The following is a 19,471-nucleotide window of genomic DNA, read 5'->3' as shown; positions in this document are numbered from 1 at the left end:
TTGTCCTGTCAATGTATTTGGCCCCTCCTTTACATTCTGTATATAGCAAATTACTGCATCATATAATTACTGCATTATATAATTTGCTAAAGCTGTGCACCTTTTCTTGCAGACATTACTGTGCTTTTAATATAGTGTGATAAGAGATACAGTTCTTAAAACTGTATGGGGCATCTCAGTAAAAAGTGGATAATTAAAGAATGAATTAGGATGAGATATCTTACAAATCCCAATGTCCATTCCTTATAAAGATACTGAATCTTTTTTTTTCAATGCCACTTTTATGCTACTATAGCTGTACTCAAACAGGTATAACCATATAATAAAATTGACTACAGCAAGAACCTTTAAAAAAGTAAAACGAACTATAAAATTAAGTAAACTTTAAACATGAGTCAAAGAATTCCAAAGAACCTTGTTCCTGCTCTTTGAAAAAAAGAAAAGAGTTCCTGATTGGAACACCTGTTTCATTAATACCACATTGTAATTTATGCTGTACTTTGTGCAAGCTGGTATGTGGTCCAGCACTTACTTCTGTGGGTAGAAATGAAATAAGCCAATAGAAGAGAAACCAAGTAAAGCCTTCCAAAACAACTTAGTAAACCAAAAGATCTAGAAGCCTAATAAGAAGCCATAGGAGTCATCTACAAATGCAGTTTAAGGACTGAAAGAGCCATTATGTAGGCCAGATAGCCAGAAGACTAGCAGACCCCATCCGTAGACACAATGTAAACTCTTTGATCTCACAACACAAGAACAGATTTAATTATAGTTTCAGTTGGGAAACTGAGCATCCTAAACCAAGCTAAATCCGAAAATGCTAGGGAATTCCTGGAAGCTGGGCACTCAGACAAATCAGCCATCAATAGGTACAGAAATAAACTATATTTACACACCATTCAAAAGAGACAGTTAAAAAACTAAGAAGAAAACAAAAAGTCCAAAAACAACATCTCAGAAGCAAACACCTAGCTAATCAAGGATTAACATCAGGCAAACAAGCAGAAAACAATACAGTACCCTAATTAAGACACTACCAAGGAGAAAACCACATGCCCATCAAAACTGGCAGGGCAAGTTGGCTATGTGTAAATAGGGAGCAAACCCCACGCTCACTAATACTGAGATTACCTATTTGGGTAATGAAACATCTGCAAGCCTAGTAAGCACCGAGGATTCCACAAAACAATATTTAGTAATGAGACATTGTCCAAAATATTTTAAAATCATGGAACAACAACAATTAAGTTCATTCAACATATTTCTGTAATTAAATATATTTTAATTGCATTAAGTTAATAATTTGAACCCCTTCATGGATTACTGCCTTGTCGTGGCGAAGGGGCTTGCGTAATTCAATGAAGCTATGAGCTATGCCGTGCAGGGCCACCCAAGACAGAAAGGTCATAGCAGAGAGTTCTGACAAAACGTGATCCACTGGAGAAGGAAATGGCAAACCACTCCAGTATCTTTGCCATGAAAACCCTATGGACAGTACCAAAAGGCAAAACAATATGACGCTGGAAGATGAGCCCCTCAGGTCGGAAGGCGTCCAATATGCTACTGGGGAAGAGCAGAGGGCTAGTACTAGTAGCGCCAGAAAGAATGAAGCGACTAGGCCAAAGCCGAAAAGACGCTCAGCTGTGGATGTGTCTGGTGGTGAAAGGAAAGTCCGATGCTGTAAAGGTTTTTTCTCCATAGGAACCTGGAATGTAAGATCCATGAATCAAGGAAAGCTGGACATGGTCAAACAAGAGATGACAAGACTAAACATTGACATCTTAGGTATCAGCGAACTAAAATGGACATGAATGGGTGAATTTAATTCAGATGACCATCAGGTATACTACTGCGGGCAAGAATCCCTCAGAAGAAATGGAGTAGCCTTCATAGTCAATAAAAAATAGGAAAAGCAATACTGGGATACAATCCTCAAAATGACAGAATGATCTCAGTTCGAATCCAAGGCAAACCATTCAATATCACAGTAGTCCAAGTCTGCCCCAACCACCACTGCTGAAGAGGATGAAATTGACCGGTTCTATGAAGCCCTACAGCACCTTATAGAACTAACACCCAAAAATGATGTCCTTATCATCATGGGGGATTGGAATGCTAAAGTAGGAAGCCAAAAGATAACTGGAATAACAGGCAAGTTTGGCCTTGGAGTACAAAATGAAGCAGGGCACAGGCTGATAGAATTTTGTCAAGAGAATACGATGGTCATAGCAAACACTCTTTTCCAACAATCCAAGAGACGGCTTTACACATGGACATCACCAGACGGTCAACACAGAAATCAGATTGACTATATGCTCTGCAGCCAAAGATGGAGAAGCTCTATACAGTCAGTAAAAACAAGACCAGGAGCTGACTGTGGCTCAGACCATGAGCTTCTTGTTGCAAAGTTTAGGCTTAAATTAAAGAAAGTAGGGAAAAGCACTAGGCCAGTCAGGTATGAATTAAATCATATCCCTGTTCAATATACAGTAGAGGTGACAAATAGATTTAAGGAATTAGATCTGATAGACAGAGTGCCTGAAGAACTATGGACAGAGGTTCGCAACATTGTACAACAGGTAGCAACCAAAACCATCCCAAAGAAAAAGAAATGCAAGAAAGCAAAATGGCTGTCTGAGGAAGCTTTGCAAATAGCTGAGGAAAGGAGGGAAGCGAAAGGCAAGGGAGAAAAAGAAAGATATGCCCAATTAAATGCAGAATTCCAAAGAATAGCTAGAAGAGATAAGAATGCCTTCTTAAATGAACAATGCGAAGAAATAGAAGAAAACAATAGAATAGGGAGGACCAGAGATCTTTTCAAGAAAATTGGAGAGATGAAAGGAACGTTTCATGCAAAAATGGGCATGATAAAGGACCAAAATGGCAGGGACCTAACAGAGGCAGAAGAGATTAAGAAGAGGTGGCAAAATTACACAGAAGAACTATACAAAAATGAGCTTAACGTCCCTGATAATCACAATGAGGTGGTCACTGACCTCGAGCCAGACATCCTAGAATGTGAAGTGAAGTGGGCCTTAGAAAAGCTGAGCAACAACAAAGCTAGTGGAGGTGACAGTATTCCAGCTGAGCTATTCAAAATCTTAAAAGACGATGCAGTAAAAGTGCTACACTCAATTTGCCAGCAAATTTGGAAAACTCAACAGTGGCCACAGGATTGGAAAAGATCAGTTTACATTCCAATTCCAAAGAAAGGCAGTGCCAAAGAATGTTCAAACCATCGCACCATTGCACTCATTTCACATGCTAGTAAAGTTATGCTTAAAATTCTGCAAGCTAGACTCCAGCAGTATGTGGATCGAGAACTACCAGAAGTACAGGCAGGATTTCGAAGAGGCAGAGGAACTAGAGATCAAATTGCCAACATACGCTGGATCATGGAGAAAGCTAGAGAGTTCCAGAAAAACATCTACTTCTGCTTCATTGACTATGCTAAAGCCTTTGATTGTGTGGATCATAACAAACTCTGGCAAGTCCTTAAAGAGATGGGCATACCAGACCATCTTATTTGTCTCTTGAGAAAATCTATATGCGGGCCAAGAAGCAACAGTGAGAACTGGACACAGAACCACTGATTGGTTCAAAATTGGGAAAGGAGTCCGGCAAGGCTGTATACTGTCGCCTTGCCTATTTAACTTATATGCAGAGCATATCATGTGAAAGGCAGGGCTAGATGAATCAAAAGTTGGAATTAAGATTGCCGGAAGAAACATCAACAACCTAAGATATGCAGATGATACCACTCTAATGGCAGAAAGTGAAGAAGAACTAAAGAGCCTCTTGTTGCGGGTGAAGAAGGAGAGTGCAAAACTTGGGTTGAAACTAAACATTAAGAAAACCAAGATCATGGCATCTGGCCCTCTCAATTCCTGGCAAATAGATGGGGAAGAAATGGAGTTAGTGACAGATTTTATTTTCCTGGGCTCCAAGATCACTGCAGATGGGGACTGTAGCCAAGAAATTAAAAGACGCTTGCTCCTTGGGAGGAAAGCCATGGCAAATCTAGACAGCACACTAAAAAGCAGAGACATCACCCTGTCAACAAAAGTGTGTATACAGTAGTCAAGGCTATGGTCTGCCCAGTTGCAATGTATGGCAGTGAAAGCTGGACCATAAGAAAGGCTGAGCGCCAAAGAATTGAAGCCTTTGAACTATGGTGCTGGAGAAGACTCCTGCGAGTTCCTTGGACTGCAAGGCGATCAAACCGGTCAGTCCTAGAGGAGATCAACCCTGACTGCTCTTTAGAAGGCCAGATCCTGAAGCTAAAACTCAAATACTTTGGCCACCTAATGAGAAGGAAGGACTCACTGGAGAAGAGCCTAATGCTGGGAAAGATTGAGGGCAATAGAAGAAGGGGACGACAGAGAATGAGGTGGCTGGATGGAGTCACTGAAGCAGTAGGCGTGAGCCTAGATGGACTCCAGAAGATGGTAGAGGACAGGAAGGCCTGGAGGAACATTGTCCATAGGGTCGCGATGGGTCGGACATGACTTCGCAACTAACAACAACAATAATTTGAAAATACTACTTAATGAAGAGGAGTTGGTTCCGATTCCCAGTATTGTACATTTACCATTAACAGCCACTACTAGAAAAACACAACAGTACTAGAGTCTTCTCACAAACAGAGCAGCTTTTATTATCATCTGATCTTTGTTCCACCTCTTTTGCCTTACATATTATAACCGAGCAAGAGAATAAAATTCCCGTAGAGCTTATGTAGAACACACATCATATCTCACACTGGACCTAGAGCAGGCATGTCAAACTCGTGACATCACATGACGTATCACGACTTTTTCCCCATTGCCGGCAATGAGGAGGGTGTGGTTTTGTTGTGATGCATCCGGCTCGTGGGCCGGCAGTTTGACATTCCTGGCTTAGAGGAAAGAAAACAAATATATGAAACCACATTTAACCAACTGGGATAGGTTAAAAAGTATTTTTCTGCAATTCTCTGATTTAACAAAAAGATATATCTTTTGTGAAAGGTAATTTTAAAAAACTAGTAAAGGCATGCATGGTAACAGTTCAAATAGTTCATGATACTTGAACTGTCCCCTTGTAAAATCCCAAATAACATTTAATAATGTGACTATTAATTTAACTGGATTAAGTCATGAACATTCTGCCCTTTTTTCCTAATTTTAACATCACTTTATTTTTTTAAATATTCTCTCAATCACTACTAATGTCTTCACTAACCTTTTCTCTTTAAACCTTATTTTGCCTAAGCTTTTATTGGCATGAACTCTTGATAATGAAAAAGAAACAAGTGCTGACCCTGAATTACAGATAGTTGTGGCTTTATTTTAAAAAATATTTATGTAAGGACGCTCCTTTTATGTGATAATTAAGTTGCTAGATATCTGCAGTGTTTACATAGAAATTACATAAAAGTTAAGTTATGGCATTTAAATCTCTTGATTTGTCTATAAAATATCAGTTTGGTAAGATCCAAACATTTATATTTTTTGTGATATTGATCATATTTAAATCTTAGAAGACGAAAACTAACTTTTAGTTTGAAATGATCTGTACTAGGGTAGAATGATGACTGTTTGAATATTTTTCATGAGATTTAGAAAGAAACATCAAGAAGACTTATTTTCCTGTGTTTAAAGATAATCCTCAAATTACAACCATAATTGAAACTGCATTACGGTCATAAAATGCCCTGTAAACCACCCTGAGTCCTTCGGGAAAGGGCGGTATATAAATCTAATAAAATAAATAAAAAATAAAATATGTTTTGATAGTCTTAAAGAGGAACACCATATGACCAGACACGATTTTACAGTCTATTTTGTGGCAGTCTTTAAGGGAATTTTGCTGCTGTTAACCAAATTCATTGTTTGTTTTGGAGCATTTTTTTTCTGGAAACTAGAATTTAAACACCTGTTTCTGGCAAAAACATCATAAATCACCATTATGTGACTGCCTTAAATGCAGAATGGTTACCAAGCACCCAAAATGAGGTTATGGGGGGACAGATTAGAAACAAGTCCCATTTGGGATCCATTGTAACTTCAAACAGTAACTAAGCAATTGATCGTAAGCTGAGGACTACCTGTATATGTGTCTGTTTCCAAATAAATTGCTTGTACATTTAAAAACTTCAGTGGTTCAACTAAGTATCTCAACCTATAAAAAAGATTGCCTCACTAGTAATGACAATCAAGATATCTTTGACTAACATGTTGCAGGCTGGAAATTCTGCAGATCACTTTCCCATGATGCCAACTTTAGGAAAAGCACATACAGAAGCTATGAAATTACATAATTGTGTGCAGAGAAAATAATCTTGACTCTATTTAAAAAGAAACTGATTTTTTTCTGGTAAAACATTTTACAAAAAATATTAAGCTGCTTTTTTCATGAAAATTATAGTAAACACTTATGCAATTGAATAGAAGAGTTTCATTAATAGCTGAGAGCCCAGAGTCACCTTATCAGTGAGATGGACAGTATATAAATTTAATGAATAAATAAAATAAAATAAATAGCTGTAGCTTGTAGCTGAGGACTGCAATATGTAATTTTTTTACTATTAAACCCTACATTTATTTCAAATTTTGGTTTTCAATTCTAGACACTATCCAGCATTTGAAGGACAGCAAACATATTGCTGTATATCATAAGGGACGCTATTACAAAGCATGGTTGTACTATGATGGCAGACTCCTAAGACCCAGGGAGATTGAGCAACAGATGCAATGGATTCTAAATGACAAATCTGAGCCTCAACCAGGTGAAGAAAAGTTAGCAGCTCTTACTGCTGGCGACAGGTATGAAACTTGGTAATTGTAAGTCTCTCAATTTTTTAAAAAAATATTTTGCCTTTTTATTTATCTGATCACTTGTTTACTTTTAACCATAAGTAGTGTAGTCTTTTCATTCTTCATTGATTGATAAGCTTACTGCAGTGGATTAATTCCAAAGATGTGAACAACTTCTTAGCAACACACAGTATTGCTTTTTTAACTGAAAGTTTAAATATTGGCTTTCAAATGGTTACAGCTGATTTTGTATCTCTTACTTGTAAAGCTAAGAAATGGCTGAGTGTAGGCCTTAATAGGTTTATTCTATTTATTTCAATTATTAGGTGAGAAATGCAGCATACTGTGTACATTGTGGATTGGATCCAGACATATTGAATATTTTATTTATTTATTTATTTATTTATTTATTTAATTAATTCAATTTATATACTGCCCTTTTCCCGAAGGACTCAGGGCGGTTTACAGGGCAAAATTTATTTATTTATTTATTTATTTATTTGCATTTATATACCGCCCTATTCCCTGAGGACTCAGGGCGGTTTACAGGGAATTAAAAATCCACCATACAAAAGTTAAAAAACCAATTAAAAGATATTAAATTACCCTGTATACATTAAAACCCGAATTAAAAATTTCTCCTCAGCCTGGGCCTGAGAGCTCAAAGAGCCAGGTCTTCAGGCCCCGGCGGAATGATCGGAGGTCGGGGGCAGTCCTCAGCTCCACCGGCAGCTGGTTCCAGAGGGCAGGCGCTCCCACAGAGAAGGCCCTATCCCTGGGTGTCACCCGCCGGCAATCTCTCACCGGCGGCACCCTGAGCAGACCCTCCCTGTGGGAGCGCACTGGGCGAAGGGCGTTTGATGCCGGCAGCAGGTGTTCCCTCAAATAGCCCGGACCCAGGCCATGTAGGGCTTTATAGGTAATAACCAGCACCTTGAATTTCACCCGGAGGGCAACCGGAAGCCAATGCAGCTCGCGGAGTAGAGGTGTTACATGGGAGTATCGGGAAACCCCCATTACAACTCGCGCGGCCGCATTCTGCACCAGTTGAAGCCTCCGAGTGGTCTTCAAGGGCAGCCCCATGTAGAGAGCGTTACAGTAGTCCAAACGGGAGGTCACAAGCGCATGAGTAACTGTGCGTAGGGCGTCTCGGTCCAGATAGGGACGCAACTGGCGCACCAGGCGAACCTGTGCAAAAGCCCCCCTGGTCACGGCTCCTATGTGGTCTTCAAAATTGAGCCGTGAATCCAGGAGGACGCCCAAGTTGCGAGCCCTATCAACGGGGGGTAACACCTCACCCCCCATCGTTAGAGGTGGAATAACTTGGTTAACCCGAGATGCCGATATGCACAGCCACTCAGTCTTGGCGGGATTGAGACGAAGCCTGTTTCTCCCCATCCAGACCTGAACCGCCTCCAGGCACCGGGACATCACGGAGAGGGCATCGCTGGGTTGGTTCGGGGTGGAAAGAAAAAGTTGGGTATCATCAGCGTACTGGTGATACCCCACCCCGAAACCACGAATGATCTCGCCCAGCGGCTTCATATAGATGTTGAACAGGAGAGGTGAGAGGACCGACCCCTGAGGAACTCCACAAATGAGAGACCTCGGGGTGGATCTCTGCCCTCCTGTCAACACCGACTGCGAGCGGCCCTGGAGGTAGGAGGAGAACCACCGTAAAACGGTGCCTCCCACTCCCAACCCCCTGAGACGCCGCAGCAGGATACCATGGTCGATGGTATCGAAAGCCGCTGAGAGATCTAATAGGACCAGGACAGAGGAACAACCCCTGTCCCTAGCCCTCCAGAGATCATTCACCAGCGCGACCAATGCCGTCTCCGTGCTGTATCCGGGCCTGAAGCCCGATTGGTACGGGTCCAGATAATCAGTTTCCTCCAGGAACAGAGGGAGCTGATGCGCCACCACACTCTCAACAACCTTCGCCAGAAAGCGAAGGTTGGAGACTGGACGATAGTTGTTTAAAACAGCCGGGTCCAAAGCAGGCTTCTTGAGAAGGGGCCTCACCACCGCCTCCTTCAAGGCGGCAGGGAAGACACCCTCCTTCAAAGAAGCAGTTATTACTGCATGGAACCAGCCTCGTGTTCCCTCCCGAGCCGCATAAGCTAGCCAGGAGGGGCACGGATCCAACAAACAGGTGGTGGTGCTCAGTCTCCCCATGATCCTGTCCACATCATCAGGGGAAACAGGGTCGAACTCAGTCCAGATAACATGCTCAAGACCGCCTGATTCCTCCACGTCAGACTCTGCCCAGTCAGAGTCCAAGCCGGTCCGGATCAGAGCGATTTTGTCCGCCAGATGATGACTAAACTCCTCGGCTCGTCCCTGCAAGGGATCCTCTCTCACCTCCTGGTTAAGGAGGGAGCGAGTCACCCTAAACAGGGCGGCCGGGCGATTATCTGCGGACGCGATAAGGGAGGCAAAGTAGTTAGACTTTGCCGTCCTTATCGCCGCAAGATAAGACCTTATAAAGGTTCTTAACTGCAATCGGTCGGATTCGGATCGGCTGGATCTCCAACCGCTCTCTAGACCTCGTCTCCGACGCTTCATCTCCCGGAGCTCCACAGAGAACCATGGGGCCCAACGGGATCTGCGCCGAGTCAGAGGTCGCGAGGGTACAACGCAGTCGAGTGCCCTGGTGGCAGCCGTTTCCCAGGCCTCCACCAGAGCATCGACTGGGCTGTGGGTAAGGGTGATAGGTATAGGCCCAAGCGCCCTCTGGAACCGGTCCGGGTCCATTAGGCGCCTGGGGCGGAACCACCTGGTCGGTTCCGCCGCCCAGCGGCGGGGGATGGCATGACGGAAAACCAGCCTCAGGAGGTGATGATCTGACCATGACAGAGGGGTGATGGATGGGGAACCCCCTCCCAGATCATCCAACCACTGTCCAGACAGGAACACCAGGTCGAGAGTATGATCCCCCTCGTGAGTAGGGCCCTCAATAACCTGGGTCAGGCCCATGGCTGTCATGGAAGCCATGAACTCCCGAGCTAACTCCGACGACCCCCCCAGTGATGGCAGGTTGAAGTCACCCAGGACTATAAGCCTGGGGAACTCCACCGCCAACCCTGAGAGGGTGTCGAGCAGCTCAGGCAGGGCTGTTGCCACACAGCTGGGCGCCAGGTATGTGAGCAACAAGCCCAACTGAACCCGAGGACCACATCTCAAGAGGAGGGATTCACTCCCGGCCATCTGGACAATGGTGGCCTCCCGGGGACACAAAGTCTCCCGAATAACCACTGCCACCCCACCACCCCTGCCCTGAGCCCGCGGCTGGTGCAGCACCCGGAAACCCGGCGGGCATATCTCGGTGAGAGGCACCCCTCCCTCCGAGCCCAGCCAAGTTTCCGTGATGCACGCTAGATCCGCACGTTCCTCCTCGATCAGATCACGGATGAGGGGAGCTTTGTTAACTACGGATCTAGCGTTAAAATAGACCAACCTGAGCTCAGGGGCCTGATCACCCTCATCCCCGGGTAAGAGGGCGCTAACCGGAGGGTCGGAGCGCGCCACCGCTCGGAGATAGCGGGGGCGCGATCCCAGATGTTGATATGGCCCTCCGCGCAGACACCTGTTGCCGTTCCCTATCGCCGTGGGGATTTGAAGCCCCACCCCCACATTCTCAGAACCAGCAGCCACCTCCCCCAACCCCGTCCCGTCAGGACCTCTAACAGGACCAGACTGAGTGCCGGTTAAAAATTCCCTCCCTTCCCTCCCCCTCACTAACTTCTTAAAATAACCGGCTAGAAATTTTATCAGGGGCCTCTTAACATATCTTGACTCGAGGCCCCTATCTAAGCCCAACCACCTCTCGGAATCCCAAAGCTTGGGATCGTCATTAAGGGGAGTATGGAAACAGGCGACAGGTCGCGCCCATGAGGCAGAGACTGCCCTAAGGGCATACAAGTCAGCTCCGGAGTAGTGATAAATCATACTGCGCTGGGATTAGAATTAGAATTAATTAGAATTAGAATTAAAACAATACAATATAAAAATTACAATATAAAAATTAAAATAAAATTAAATCAATAGCCCCAAAATTCAAAATTAGAATTTAAAAACCTTAAAACCCCTCAGTCCAGGTCAGCTAACTCAAAAAGCCAGGTTTTTAGGTCCCGGCGAAACGAACGAAGGTCAGGGGCGATCCGGAGTTCCACCGGCAATTGATTCCATAGGGCGGGCATGCCCACAGAGAACGCCCTCCCCCTGGGGATCGCCCGCTGGCATTCCCTGACCGGCGGGACCCTGAGGAGGCCCTCCCTGTGGGAGCGCACAGGACGATGGGAAGTTGATGCTGGCAGCAGGTGCTCCCTGAGATAATCCGGACCCATGCCATTTAGGGCTTTATAGGTCATCACCAGCACCTTGAATCTCACACGGAGGGCAACTGGAAGCCAATGCAGCTCGTGGAGAAGAGGTGTTACACGTGAGTATCGGGAGACTCCCATCACAACTCGCACAGCTGCATTCTGCACCAGCTGAAGCCTCCGTGTGGTCCTCAAGGGCAGCCCCATGTAGAGAGCATTGCAAAGTTAACATGTAACATCATGCCATCTACTGAATTTTAGCAGTATTTCAGAATGAAAGACCATGATAAATGAGTTTGATGCCAAGAGAAAGGGGGTTGGGGATAATGGGTCTTCATGTGCCATGGCCCAGTTGGACAATGCCTCACCATTGACATCAATTAACATAATAGTCTGCATAGATTGTTGGGTGCAGCTTGATGTTCAAGACATGCTCTGGCCATGCTGTCAGAGGTGGTTTATAGATGGTTTATAGATGTTCACTATTGTTGTAGTTTGGAAACTACTTCATGTATATTGTTGTTTGTAGAAGCTGACAATAAGGAGGCAATAAGGAGGCATTCTCTATAGTCCTTCTAACATAGGTAGCCTCGCCATAGCTGTGGTGGTAAGTGGCCCCCAATAGGTCTTAGCCATGAATCTTGCCTCTTCTGAGTTGCTCTTGTTTTCTATGTGCGTTTCTTGGAGGATGACCATGTCTATGTTACTGTCCGATAGAAGTTTGGAAACATATTGGCTCTCGGATCTGCTGAGCCCCTCAACATTGATTTGGAATAATACCCCCAATCTCTCATGTCATTTGGGCCTGACAAAGACTTTTTTCTTTTTGTTTTCATTGCCAGGAAAGCCTACAGAGTAGTCTGGCTATAGCAGTTGCTAGTTCGTTTAGTTCGTACTGTCATGTTATCCAGGGTGCACATCGGCAATGGACAATCCTGAGTAGGATTCACATCTCATATGGCATCTCCCAAGGCTCTCTGTATAAATGGGGCACAGTATTTCCCCCTCCTGGAATCGATACTGACTTGAAGATGTACATGCCCGCACATACACACACAAATGCATACAGAGTTCATTAGACATCACTTTGAGTATAAAATTACACCCTTTTTATAAGGATGATTGTTCAAGTGATTTTACACAATGTTTCTGTATTCATCTGACAGAGTTCCTTGGGCTAAAGCTCGCCAAACATATTTTGCAAGAGGAAAGAACAAGCAGTCATTGGATGCAATTGAAAAGGCTGCTTTCTTTGTTACTTTGGACGATACTGCTCAAGGTTACAGAGAAGAAGATCCAGTTACATCAATGGATGCATATGCAAAAGCACTTCTACATGGCAAATGCTATGACAGGTATACTATGCTTGAGAAAGAGGTATTCTTTCATCTTTTTCTTGTATATGTAAATATTTCACTTTCAGTAGGTGGAAAAAAAATTATGTGAAAGCTTGGGTTTGACTACCATTGAAAATCAAAGAACAAACGGTACACTGTTCAGTGAAATGCTTACTGATGACGCTTTAATATCTTTTGGTTATAGTGTTTTTCTGAATAATTAAACAATAGGTCCTTTTAGAAGTCAAGATTAGCTCTGAATTCTGTTTCAACATTTAAAGAAATGTTATATTTGTATCTTTCATTGAAGAGTTTCTGGTTTTGTACGCAAAATGCCTATCTCATGTGTTCAACTCTTACTGCCACTCTCAAGAGATTACTGAAAATTGCAGGTTTTGGTGAGGTGCTAATAATTGTATAGCTGTTGGGGCCTACTTTTGTTTCAGTATACAATTTCTAGAGACAGAGAAATGACTAATGTTGCAGTATAGTTATACACGATAATACAGTACACCAGAGGTCCCCAGCTTTTTGAGCACCAGGGACCGGTTCCGTGGAGAAAGGTTTTTCTGCGGACTGGAGGGGGCCTGGTTTCATGTACTGCCTGCATCCCACGGATGGGGCTTTGCTTGTTTGTGCAGATTGGTTTCTGGCAGTGCTGGTCCACGGACCGGGGATTGGGGACCCCTGCAGTACACAGATAACCTATCACAATAGCCTCATTATGCAATGCACAGAAAAGAATTAAGAAATAGTAAGCAAAAAACAGGAGAGGAGAGATAAAAGGAAAAGAAAATATAGCTCCATTAAATTTTGTTTACTCCAACACCATTTATTGTATTTGTCTAAACTTTATCACTAGAGACATGAAAAAATAGTTTTGAAACCAGAACAAACCATTGTATTCTGAAGACTTTTCCATATCAGTTTGGCTGAGCCATAGTTTGGTAGAAATGAAATTCAGAATAGCAATAGCAATAGCACTTAGACTTATATACTTCTCCCTAGTGCTTCATAGCCCTCTCTAAGTGGTTGGCATATTGCCTTCAATAATCTGGGTCTTCATTTTACTGACCTCGGAAGGATGGAAGGCCGAGTCAACCTTAAGCTAGTGAGAATCAAACTGCTGGCAGTCGGCAGAATTAGCCTGCAATAGTGCATTCTAACCACTGCACCACCACGACTGAATGTTTTGGTTGTTTCAGGTTTTGGGCAAAACAGAATTCAGCAGGACAAATGGTACATGTTGTCCCTTTCTTTTCCCAGCATAGCCCTGTCTGGGCCTCTTCTCCTAATCCCCAGATTTAGCAATGCCTTCCATTCCTCTCTTTAGCTACTAGTGATGTCCCAGCATGGCAGATTCTGCTGCCTCCAGCCTACAAAAATAAACATGTACAACATCCACATTCCCAACAAACATATCTCTAGCATTAGCACAAGCATTCTTTTGTGTTTATTGTAAATATGTTAAAACAATACTGAATGATTCACTAAGCTTTGGGTCTGCTGTATATCTAAAGTGCAGCCAAAAATATGTCTGTTGCAAGTTAACATATAAAGTCCATCCAAATTTGATAAAGTTGTGATTCCTACATTTGGTGGTATTTCATTATCTTAAGTTTTATCTATGATATTTTCTAACGTGGTGTTTGAAGACCTTGGTTAATTCAATTGTTCAATTATCTACAGTTTTCCACCATTGGGCAATTACTTTTTTAGCTGCTAAGATTAAGTAAATGATAGATTCATTGTGTTTAAGGTTGATATCCTACCTCTGGGTAGTTTTGATTTATTTTTTCAGTAATAATGCTGATCTCACCAGCATTATGAGTGTTTTATGCCAAAAGGATGGTCACATGGCTATCACAAAAGAAAGCCCCTTTTTTGTAACAACCTCTTAAACTGTTAAAAGAATAATTAAGATATAGTATGTGTCAATTTGACTGGAATCAAGTGCAAGCCTTACGCTATTTTCTACTGAAGATTGAATAAAGTGGTGGATTTCCCTATTTTGTAATAATGACCACTGAATTTTCAAAATAGTTTCTTGTGATTATTCTAGATGGTTAAATATTGAATATTGAGGACCCAGATTGTTGGGGGCAATTAAGCTGACTTTGTAATAATGCCGCTTGGGGTGTGTGTGTGAAAGCCCTAATAAGCAGGCATATACATAGAATGAAGGCTACTGCTAAGCTTGTAAGCCGCCCTGAGTCTTTCGGAATAAAAAAAAAATTCTCCAAACTGGTATAAGGTCAAATTGCTGAAGCTCTGCTATCCTTATTACCAGTAGAGTTGATTTCAGAAAAATACATGATCACCTATTCATTTTTTAAAATTGTTCTTTATTGAGAGTTTCCTTGTAGGAATTTTTCATTCTGAAGGTTATATCTTCAGTTTAGTTTCATTTACGTCAAATTATAGCAATTGTCCTGTTCTCTATATATGTTATTAAAAAGTGGAGGAGAAGTAGCTTATATCAAGGCTACATATTTATTCTTCCAAATTTGGAGCATTGTTTTGGTAAAGACATCAATCTTGCTTATTTTTGAAAAATGTTTTGGGTGAAAGAAACATTGAGTTAAAAAAATATTTTTAATAATTTAAATAGAGCTTCAATTTTGCTCCATTCTCTGTTCCTTTCCTCAGTTTTTCTTCAGTATTTCCACCATGCAGGATTCTGTGCTGAATGTTTGTTTATTAGTGTATGTTTGTGGAGAAGTAGGCATAGCATCTCCCTACGGGTATCTTTTCTAAAGTGTTTTTTAAATTTTTGCAAAATTGAAAAAAAAAATCTTTTTGTCAAGTCTGTAGATAATTCCCTCTTGCAGTTGAATGGCTCCATTTTGGCTGCATAAACATTGCCATTCAGAGATTGCGATTAATGAGTATTGTGATAAAATGGTTTATGGACATTATTGTTTTGCATAGGTGGTTTGACAAGTCGTTTAATCTCATAGTGTTCAGAAATGGTAAAGTGGGCCTGAATAGTGAACACTCTTGGGCAGACGCCCCAATTGTCGGACATCTTTGGGAGGTGAGCATTTCTATTACCAGTCTGTTAATTGTTCATATTAATTAGATTTAATAATTTAAATAAAATGAAATCAAATTTAGCTTTTGCTTTGATTGTGTTAACTGACTTTGAAGTGTGCATCGTTCAAGGGTCAAATGTGACTCTTCCTCTGCAGAAAGTTCAGATCCCTGTTGGAACTATACAGTGGGCCGTGCAAGCACTAGAACTATAACTTAGATTCTACTGCTGTTTCCTGTCATAAATGGATTACAGCAGGAGTGCACGCTTTGTTCCTAAGGATGAGGACAATTCTTGACTTCTGATTAGTATCGAAGACTGCACACTATCAAGTAAGGAGGATTAGGAAAATAGATAGAAATAGATATTGATAATTATGTTCCTCACCAAATAAATATATGCTAGACAGAACAGTTGAAGTTTATCAGTAACCTTGCACATGATTTTGTTATGTACCATGGATCTACCATATAGTTGATATACATACCTAAGAAATGTGGGGTTTTATTATGTGGTATGGCATCATAGATGGTGGGAAGGTAACAGCGTTCCGTGCGCCTTTGGCGTCTAGTCATGCCGGCCACATGACCACGGAGACGTCCTCGGACAAACGCTGGCTCTTCGGCTATGAAACGGAGATGAGCACCGGCCCCTAGAGTCGGAAACGACTAGCACGCATGTGCGGGGGAACCTTTACCTTTACCTTTATGGCATCATAGAACATTGATAGACAGGTTTTTGCCTTGCTTAACGTTTCCTCGTCTTGCCATTGATAATTTGAAGCTTTTAATCAAAATGCAAGATTTAATCAGAAATATTTTTTCTGTATGGTTTGCAGCAGTATGTTTCACATGCTTATAATTATTTCACTCATTCCCCCAACCATCTACGCTATCCATCTCCAGAATGTCATGTATTCTGACTGTCTTGAATTGGGATACGCAGAAGATGGACACTGCAAAGGGGAGGCCACTCTAGGCATTCCCATGCCTACCAAGCTGCAGTGGGAAATCCCTGAAGAGGTGGGTGCATATCCAGTTCTAGATCCATGATATCAAGTATAATAATAGTAATAATGATGATGATGATGATGGAAGGGACCTTAGAGGTCATCTAGTCCAACCGCCTGCTCAGGCAGGAAACCCTATACCATTTCGGACAAATGGCTGTCCAGTCTCTTCTTAAAAACTACCAGTGTTGGAAGATGCTTCAGGATGCTCCCCTATAATGTTTCTTATTGACTGAAGTACACATCTGTCCATTTTTCAGTGAAAATGTCTTTTATTTTTAAAATAGATCAGTGGAATCACTGCTGATTTTGTTTAGCATAAGCTGATAAATTTAGAATTAAATGTTTTAAAAATGTGACCTTTGAATATTATGTGAATAATACTCTCCTTGTTGCTATTATTTAGTGCCAAGAAGTGATTGAGAAGTCTCTTAACATGATTGCAAGGCCGTTAGCAGATGATGTGGATTTTCATTCTTTTCTTTTTGATACATTTGGGAAAGGATTAATGAAGAAAACCAAAACCAGTCCCGATGCATTTGTGCAACTTGCTTTGCAACTTGCTCATTATAGGGTAAGTATCTTAGGTGTTTTAGTCTAATTTAAACATTTTTTAAAAAAAAATGAAGTACCTGATACTATTTTTAAATTTCCTGCTTAAATAGAAAAAGTTTCCCCAGATTAAAAAGTGTAGCTAATGAGAGCTGACAGCCTTTTCTAAAGCTTCCATGCTGAAGCCCTTTAATACTGTAGGTTTTTTTTTCAGTCGCCCAGAAATGAAATTTAAGCAGCTTTGTATTTTGCATCATTTAGTTCTATTTCATCAAGCTTTGCCGTTGTCTGTGACAAAGATCTGTTAATTCACAAATACATCTTATTCATGAAGAGCCTCCTGCAGTCAGTACTGTAGAGTGTTGAGAACTGGTTCAGAGAGATTGTTATCTAAAGCAGAAACCAATATAACACCACAGTACATATTTCATGTGATATTGCATGTAATTCCCTAAATATACATTGTAGATACGGAAAATATTCAGAAAGGAACGACTAAAATGACAAAAAGTAAAAGAATAAGGAAAATAGGCAGAGAAAAAACTCAGCATGAAATGACAAATATGTCAAAATGTTTGGGGGATTAAATTCTGTTGAAGTCAGTAAAAGAATTGCTGAGGGACCAGCATAGAATTCTGCCATGGGAGATTAGGTGTGACCTCAGTATGCACCTAGATACTGTTGCCCACCTAGGAACAAAGTCCAATACTACTAACTTGCTCTCTGTTGTCCTTCCGCCTTCTCTTTATACTGTATGTAGTGTGCATCTTAGCTTATTCTTACATACTACTTAGCTTTTTAAAAAATTGAGATGGGAAGAAAGGTGTGTATTTGTATTGAAATTAAGACTCAGTGTTAATGTTTATGTGACTGACATAATATAACTTATTTGTCAAAGAGACATGGTAGTTTTAGCAGCTTAAAGATGTTGGATTTGTCAGCCAGAGAAGGTTGGCTCTCTGCATTCCAGCAGTTCAAGCCTTAGCACTGTGTGAGAGTGTGAGCTCCCGTCACTCGCCTCACCTCCTGACAACCTAGCCTAGTTTGAAAGCATGCAAATATATGTAGATATATAAATAATACTTCGCTGGGACTAATGGCAGAAGCAAGAAACCAATCAGCACCAGGCCCAGCCCAAATGCAAGGCGAACACCAGTGGAGACAAAGCCCTGGATGAAGCCAACACGCCCACAGTGGAGAGCTAGTTTACCCCCTGTGGTCCACCTTGGATAGTGTGCAAGCATGAACTGAATGAACTAGCAATCTTAGGCAGTCAAATGCCTACTAATGCCTACCTACTCTGTAGTAACATTGTAGTCTCCTGGCTTTCATGTACCAATACCGTATGCTAAATAATTAAATAATAACATGCATATGTGCCTTTTTTTTACTGTTGCATATAAATAACTTTGTATTTTTGTTAGGACATGGGAAAATTTTGCTTAACATACGAAGCATCTATGACCCGCCTATTTAGAGAAGGCAGAACAGAAACAGTCCGCTCATGTACTGTCCAGTCCTGCAAATTTGTGCAAGCTATGGAAGACCCAAATGAAATGGTAAATTGAATGTTCTAATCAACTATATAATGTTACCTTTGCTTTTGTTTAAGTTTACTTCTATTTCAGTCCACAATTTCTAAAATAGGTAGTTTGATTTGCTTTCCTGAGTTATATAAATACATTGTAGTAAATAAATATCTAAAAGTGTTGGGAAATATTTCCAAGTTTTTTTTCCCCTCAGAAAAATAAATTGGTTTGGGTCAGGAAAATGTCAAAGTGAAACATTTTTTTTCAATGTAATTTCTACTTTTAACTTTATGTAAACATTATGTTTGTTGTTTTTTTTTCCAAATGGAACATAATAAATTTGGTGAGTGTATATATACAGTACTGCCTCTGAAACTAAGTAGCTGGGAAAACATGAAGCCATCTGGTGGTCATAAAAAGTACTATTTGTGTTTGGCATATTAAATTTAAGACTTCAAAGTGTGGACTCTCGGTTTATTATTAAATGTTATAAAAAAATCTATGTAAAAGTACTCTTTTTATCTTTCACATTACTGAAATCATTAGTTTAGATTTCCAGAGCAATATTTAAAAGCCATTATCACCATTATGAACCACCGATGATCGGAACATAAAATCACAATTTTCCTCTGATGAATGCATGATTTCAAATGAGTACAGAAAAAAATGTAGGACTCAATAGATCAAGGTAGTGAAAAATATAAATCGATTTCATTAGAGTTTCAGTGCTGTTATCAAACCACCATAGAAACCTCATACGGAAGTGTCCAAATTTTGAGTGCCAGTTTTATGATAAAAGCTGATGTGTACATTTGTTCAATCACTTCTGGCTCTTTGTGAGAAAGACATCATTTTGCAGCATTGTCTGTCAGTAACACCTTGCATGTT

General features: G+C 41.3%; 1 protein-coding gene across 4 annotated transcripts in view; it reads left to right on the top strand.

The window, feature by feature from the left end:
- Positions 1 to 19,471, top strand: part of CPT1A (carnitine palmitoyltransferase 1A) — a 51,290-nt gene that overhangs the window by 22,195 nt on the left and 9,624 nt on the right. For all 4 annotated transcript variants that reach the window (XM_081313957.1, XM_081313958.1, XM_081313955.1 and 1 more), the window contains exons 11-16: positions 6,611 to 6,806; positions 12,289 to 12,477; positions 15,391 to 15,496; positions 16,399 to 16,515; positions 16,909 to 17,076; positions 18,479 to 18,613. In XM_081313957.1, coding sequence (XP_081170083.1) covers positions 6,611 to 6,806; positions 12,289 to 12,477; positions 15,391 to 15,496; positions 16,399 to 16,515; positions 16,909 to 17,076; positions 18,479 to 18,613 — 911 coding nt within the window. The remainder of the gene's footprint in view (positions 1 to 6,610; positions 6,807 to 12,288; positions 12,478 to 15,390; positions 15,497 to 16,398; positions 16,516 to 16,908; positions 17,077 to 18,478; positions 18,614 to 19,471) is intronic.

The sequence above is a fragment of the Vipera berus genome (assembly GCF_964194415.1).
Source record: "Vipera berus genome assembly, chromosome: 1".
NCBI classification, from domain to species: domain Eukaryota; kingdom Metazoa; phylum Chordata; class Lepidosauria; order Squamata; family Viperidae; genus Vipera; species Vipera berus.
Note: the sequence above shows the minus strand (reverse complement) of the source record. Positions and strands in the feature narration are given on the sequence as shown.